Here is a 7,054-nt window from a genome sequence, read left to right on the forward strand (position 1 = left end):
CACACACACACACACAGACAGAAGCACACACAGTCGCCAAACCGATGCAGAAAACAGCTAGTTAAAGTCAAAAACAGAAGAAAAGGCAGAGGAGGCGAGGAGAAAGTGGGACGTTAGCAAAATAAAAGAAACCGGAATTGGGTGAAAGTAAAAAGTGTGGTAATGCGGTGAGCACATAAGCAATTTGGTAGCGCGAGTGGGGAGCTTAAAGGGAACATCGACAAGAGAGGCAGTGGGTAAAGACCCAGCGCTGCTCAAAGGCTGCTCCACCCTCGCTCCTCTCCTCTCCTCTCCCAAATGTTGACAGTACAAGTGCAAAACAGGCTTTGAAGTGTGCTCTGCTGAAGGGGCGCCGTGTACCATGCATCGTGCTTCGTTTAACTGTGTTACCCACAAAGCATCCCGGGACCTGCTCCTCTCGCTGCCTCTCATTCTCTCTCTCCCTCTCACATTGAACCTTTGACAGTGTTGTGATGATGCCAGTGTGGGCAGACAGACAAGGCGAAACCAAGGTTGGTGACAGTGAGCAAAAAAAAAAAGAAGAAAAGGCAAATAGGCGAGTAAATGAATGAAGTCAAGAAAGGCAAGGGAGCAACATTTTAATGATACTATGTTATTCTGTTTTTCAGTCCTTTCTGGAGAGCACAAAACTCAGCAGGTTTCATCTCATGTGACGCCTAATGGAGCATAAGGGTTATTAAATGTTTCCAGGGAAACACTATTGTGTATAGTTCACACATCTGCAGATCGGAGGATTCAGCATTCACGTCTAGTGCTGGGAAAGAAAAGGCATGTCAAGGTGACATAAACCAGTGAGCAAATTTTTTTTTTTACAAAGTAAGGAAAGTTTCGCCTATTAGCTGCTGTGGCACGACACATACTGAATAGTGACTAATTGGCCACTTGCAGTGAAATGTTTAAATTTGCCACAAAAGTGGAGGACAAAGCAAAGGAGAGAGAGACCTCTGGTAGATGTAAGTGATGGCATCTGGCAACGTTTCAACCTTTAACTCTCCTGCCTTTGACCCCTGTATGTCCAATGAGGTTTCATCCCCAACATAAATGTTGTCTAAAAATATTAACCCAACTCCCCTCTGCTCATTAGGCGCTAAATTGGAATTCATGCTTATTTTTGTACTGGGGTTTGATCCAGCTCCTTTACACCGATCATAAAGGGCCACTTGGCATGCTAATTGCCTTGGCCCTACTTATACACTCCCTAGCTCACATAGCTAATGGTGTCGTAAAACATACTAGTGCACTGACACCTCCCAAACGCCAGGTAGGGAATACTTAACACTATAAAGGTGCTCAGTTTGGCCTCGTTTAAGAGGACATGAAGGATTCCCTGATAATGACCATAACGATAGCTTATGCTGGCAAAAGATCCAAACCAGATACAACTGTTACCCAGAGAGGGAGAGTGATTCTTGTACACACACATGCACTAAATACCAGTGCCAGTCTTTAACATTGCTGCTTACAGAGGGACATAATGATTTAAGTAAACTGTTCAGGTGGTAAAAAGGTAACTCTTGGGGTTGGGCTTCCATGCACCACTAAGGATTTAGTTTTTAAAGGGTGTTTGACAGTGCTGTTAGGGGCCCAGTGTCATTGATTTAAAGAGCGAGGTTTGCAAGACTAAAGTACCTTTTTTTTTTACCGTACAACTGATGTGAAGTAAGCGTTGCTGCTGCTAAATGCAAAGTTGCTTTTATGTACTACTGTACACTATAAAGATAAATGAAAGAGGAGTCTAAAAGTCCAAAAAGCTATTCCAGCGGAATGTTGTACCGCTACATAAGTTATGATGGACGGTGGCCCAGTGTGGATGCCCTTTGTATATAAAGTCATTAGAACCTCATCAGTTCTGGCTGCACTGAAGCACCTCCAAATGATGCGGAACAGTACACTGAAACACCCCCAACCCTCCTCACATGCACTACTGCTGGGAGAGCATGTGTGTGTGTGATTATGTATGTGTGTTAGGTCACACCGGGGCCCTGAAATAGCACTTCATTAGTCATCCAGGGTATCAGGCATAGTGGGCCCTTGCACCAATGCCAGTGGGTGTCGTGGACACGTGCCTGTGAGGGGACGCTTCATTTGGACCCCAGCAACTCTGTGCATCATCCCAGAGCCTAAAGGGCTTAATCCCCACAGACGGCTTTGACCCAGTAAGGCGGGGGCAGGCAATGAGGTGAACCCACCACCGCAGGCAGCAGCGGGACGCACCGCAGAGCAGAACGTTCTGGTCTGTTTTTAGCCAACAACTGCAGTGCAGGGTGTCTTCGCAGAAAATTAACCTTTGGATTCAGTGACAAAGAGATCAGCGCAGGTCTCAGTTCTTTATCAGCTGACTAAGCAGCAAATCGAAATTTTAATGACTTTATCTTATTAATACAAACAAGAGCACTCTACCCTAAATAATCAAACTAATCGTCTCCACCGATCAATCAACTCTTACTTTTACTTTCTGTCCTCATTCCTCCTCCTGTTTCTCTATTTCCATCCTCATTTTCCTCCCCTGAAATCTATTCTTACCACTCTCCCTTGGTCTTTCACCCTCATTACTCGGAAAGCTTCCAAACTGTCAGTGAAACCTGGCAACAATTACCATTCCCACAGCTGCAGCAATAACCGTTACAGTAGCACTTACAGTATTACTTATACAGTAGGCACAACTCCAGCAGCACGGGCACCAGACCAGAGCACCATGTCTGCCCCACCTTCCCTAGCCAGCAGGCCCTCATTAGGGGCCTTGTAAAGGCCTCATACCTGCAGGGGCTGGGCCCCTTCACCGCTCAGTTCCTCTAGGCTCCAGGTGTGTAAGGTGGCTGCACTTCACCAGAGGGGACAGCTTGGTCTCATTTAAGCCGATGGCTACCTGCCTGATGCCTACTGCTACAGCAGGCCCCAGTAAACTAAGAAACTGTAAAACTGCACGGGGGCCGAAAGGGGGAGAACAGGGGTGTGTAGGGGAGCAAGGATTATGACCCTGTAAAGATGAAAGAAGTTGTGGGCAACAAGCGATCAAAGAGGAAGTGTGTCAGCGCTGATGTGGCAGGGGATTGGTCGTATCAGAGGCCCCGGGTCGTTCAGCCTCAGCCTGCATGTGTGTTTATCTGTGCACTCATGTGCGTGTGTATTGAACTCAGCACAGCAGGGCTTAACGGCCACAGCGGACACCATCGGAGCTGGATAACACAACGACTTTCACAAGCTGCCGCTTAATTGCAGTTTAAACTGCACTTTGTCCTGAGCAGCACAGCACGTTACAGTTAACATACACACACACATACACATTTACACACCATTTTTTACCTAACGAAGCATCTGTAGTCTTCAGCCACAAAGTTAATCTGATCTCACGGTTAATGTAGAAGCAAAACCGCATGGGGCTGGTTAACTGTTGGTTTACACTCTGTTCCAATTACTAGCATAGCTGGGAAACAACAGCTAACTGTAATTGTGTGTGAGTGTATATGTATGGAGTCAATCAACCTAGTTATATGCTGGGCACTAAACTCACTTAACCTCGTTATCTTATTACACAGCTCCAGCTATGTATGTGGAAATTGAATTAGACTAGGAAGCTATTAATAGGAAAACACAGAAACGACTTTGAAACAGTTAGATTAGATGTCTGCGTGGCTAAAACAATGGATAGTCAGTTCACATGAAAAGTATAACAGTGAGGAGCCAACAGAGGAAGAAAAAGAAAGAAAACAGACCGAGGAGATCATAAAAGGAGCCCTAACCCTTGCCCATGTCTGGAACTGACAGATGTGTTGTCAAAAAGATATAAAAGATGAGACAAAGATAAAAGAGGAAAGTTCACCCACCACTTGTACATCTGAGGGCACTCTGGACAGAAAGTCTAGCAGCTCGTTGTTATCAATGGTGTAAGGGTCTCGTAGCTTCTTGGTGAATTTATTCACCCCTGTAGAGAGAGAAACGGGGGCAGGTACGGAAAAGAGTTGGGAAAGAGAGGTGGACATAAGTACACAAGTTGTTAAAGCCTTTATGTTGTACTCTGAAAATGTACTTAGAACATAACACAAATGACTAACTGTGCTCCACCCCACCCCCCAATACAATACATAAAAAGAAGCATGGAACACTGCCACATGCTTAATTTGATTCTGTATTTACATTTAACTACAGCTTTTAAACTTAATACCCTACACTTACAGTGCATGTATATAAACAATGCACATTTTTGACATTAGCTCACCCCAGGCTAGCACAATGTATCTTAGAGGGATGAAGTATATGATGGTGGTGGCCACTCCGAGAGCCACAATGGCCAGCCAGCTTAAGAAAGGCACAGTCCAGTTAAATGTGCTGCAAAGAGAAGACAAAAAGGGACTGTAAAAATCAGGAGCAAAACTCAGTCCAGCCAAACATGATGAGAAAGAGTAGAGAGAGTCAGAAAGGGCATTTTAATACTTTTCAACCCAAACAAGCTGATCCGGATGACCCTGCACTACAGATTCATCACACTCAGTGGAACTGTGCAGAAGGAAATAACTTCACCCAAAGTGTCTCACAGGTCAGCAATGCAGGGTGAAAATGGGCTGAGACTCAATACAATTCACACTATATTATCAGTAAAATGCTCTCAACCCTACAGAAACACGGGTCAAAGATGTTTCAGTTTGATTTAAAATGTTTTTACCTGTAACTGAAGAAGGAACCTGCTTGGCTCTTTTTTTCCCCTACAGCTTTTAATCAAAACAAAATTCCTTCCTTCCCGTTGCTTTGTATCTATGCAGGAGTGTATAGTAAATAAGTGTTGTTTTTTGCATGTGCAGTATTATGTGTTTAATCTAGTAGGTAGATGATTCAGTTAAGAGGTCATGCAGGGTTAAGTGAGATGTGATGGACATAAAGACAGACAGCGCCTGTGTTTGTCTCTCAGGGTTGGGTGTCACGCTGGCAGTGTTTCCTGAGAGCAGCACCGAGTTTTATTCAGTTAGGCTGACAAGTGGAAACAGGGCAACCTGGCATTGCAGGAAAAAAAAACAAAACACAGGGACGTGCAGAGCGGAGCGGGCCGGGTGCCGAGGAGCGGGCTTACGACTCACTTCTTTATCCTCTCGCCATAGGAGGCCACTTCATCCAGTGCATTCTGCACGCTGATGCACACGTCCTGAATGGCATAAAGCTTGTTCATGAAGCCCTTTCTCTCCGAGTCCTGCAAGAGGACAGATAGAGATGTAGGCGAGGGAGAAAGAAAGCGAGGGAGAGGGAAGAAGAGATGGAGAGAGACAGTGAAGTGAAGGGAGGAGAGAGAAAGAGGAGAGAGAAGACAGAGGCTGGGCCCAGGCATCTTTGTGAAAACAATACATTTTAAATAGCGTCAAAGATTTGGAGTGGGGAGCCAAATCACCGGATATCCTGAATGAACTAACGGAGTGCTTTCATTCCAGGCCGTAATAGAGATATAAAGTCGGCAGAACAAATCAAAATGTTTTCCTCCTTACAAAAGCTCACACAGGAAAATTTGAATATGTGAATAGAGAGACAGAATTAAATTGAAAGCCAAATGGATACATCAATCTTTGGGCGCTCTTTTACTCTCTTTCTCTCTCTCTGCTGCTGCCAAGACAGCTAGGAAGACCGGGCAGAACCCTCTTTTGTTCTGCTGGCTGGCACACTGTGATGATGTCACCAGCCGTGACATCATTATCATCCTTATTAACGCCGTCACCCACCATGAAGAGCTCTTCCTTTTCAACTTTTGATGGTTGAGAACTTGAGAGTATTGCGAGGAGTTGGGGGAGAAACCACAAACTACGCAGGCAATGTAAAATCTACAATCCCCCTCTCTTACTGAAATAAAGTGAAGAATTGAAGAAGTCATGCAACAGTCAACGACCTGCCTGCTGACTGACTGACAGGCAGGGACAGGATGGATCTGGACAGAATGAGGTGACAGAGAGTGATCGAGAGCCGTTGGCTGAGTGAGGACATCAACACGCAGACTGGTTGCGGCTGGATGTGATTGGTGGGCATGCTTGTGAGACAAAAAAGGGGGCATAACAAGAAGAGGAGGACTATCTGTTATCAGAAGGAAGTTACAAGAGTGTCCGTGGTTCTGTCATGGGTGACCAGTTTACAATATGGCAACAGCAGGGAAATTTGAGCAAACTTGCGGAGGAGAAGACTTTCATCGTGAGATCATGTGGTTCGAGTTCATTATCATGCCAACACACAGAACTATATATTGCTTGCTTATATAGAGACAATAATCTTTATTTGGATGAATTGATGTGCTCTTTTCCCCTGCAGTTGAGAGTATTAGTTAAATAACTGAACACTTCATACAAAGATTGAATTAAACATGCCAGAAAACCTCATTGTTCAGATAGGAAAGAATCTGGATTTCATAAAGCAGGGAAAACAAGGATATTACACAGCTGTTTAAAGAACTTAAGTTAATAAACTGCAAAATGGACCTTTACTGGACATGGCCAGCAAATATTTCTCTTCTGGTAGAGAAGCAGCATGTATAGCAATGGCTGTGTTATTGATGAAGATGGATGGCCATTGTTAGATTAGAGAAGTAATCCGTATCATTATACCCAAAGAAGACAGTGAAGCAGTCAAAGACATGAAACCTCCAGGACCCCAGGGGCCTTTCCTACATTTCGCTCCTTGAGGCCAGCCCCCCCACCTCACCACAACCCTCCCATTGAGACCCCCCCCCGCCTGCACTNNCCGAAATGCGCCCTCTTCTTTTTACTCTCCATCCAGGATCAGATAATGTGAAAAATGAACCATGGAGCAGTCAGGGAGACCACATGGCCTCCCCAGAAAAACCACACAAGACAAATAGATATAATTAGACAGCGTCCCTGGGTTATTTTTCTTCGCAAATATTTTACAAGACTCCCTTTCTTTCTTCCCCTCTCTCTCCTCCTCTTCTCAGTCCTTTCCTCGGAGTCCATCTGTTTTTCATTGCTCGCTCAAACAAATCTCAGAACGCAGGGTCTATTGTGCTGGGCTGGGTTAGGCCGAGCCGGGCTGGGCCGGGTCAGGCCGTTTT

At 45.1% G+C, this 7,054-nt stretch overlaps 1 protein-coding gene across 1 annotated transcript in view; it reads right to left on the minus strand.

Annotated features, from left to right (window-relative positions):
• Nucleotides 1-7,054, minus strand: part of mctp1a (multiple C2 domains, transmembrane 1a) — an 87,491-nt gene that overhangs the window by 5,776 nt on the left and 74,661 nt on the right. The window contains exons 17-19 of the mRNA XM_035657668.1: nucleotides 5,091-5,200; nucleotides 4,238-4,347; nucleotides 3,846-3,943 (exon numbers count right to left, since the gene is read on the minus strand). Of these exons, the coding sequence (XP_035513561.1) occupies nucleotides 3,846-3,943; nucleotides 4,238-4,347; nucleotides 5,091-5,200 (318 nt within the window). The remainder of the gene's footprint in view (nucleotides 1-3,845; nucleotides 3,944-4,237; nucleotides 4,348-5,090; nucleotides 5,201-7,054) is intronic.

This window comes from Morone saxatilis, unplaced genomic scaffold, assembly GCF_004916995.1.
Source record: "Morone saxatilis isolate NCDOM2014 unplaced genomic scaffold, NCSU_SB_2.0 Contig16, whole genome shotgun sequence".
Taxonomy (NCBI): domain Eukaryota; kingdom Metazoa; phylum Chordata; class Actinopteri; family Moronidae; genus Morone; species Morone saxatilis.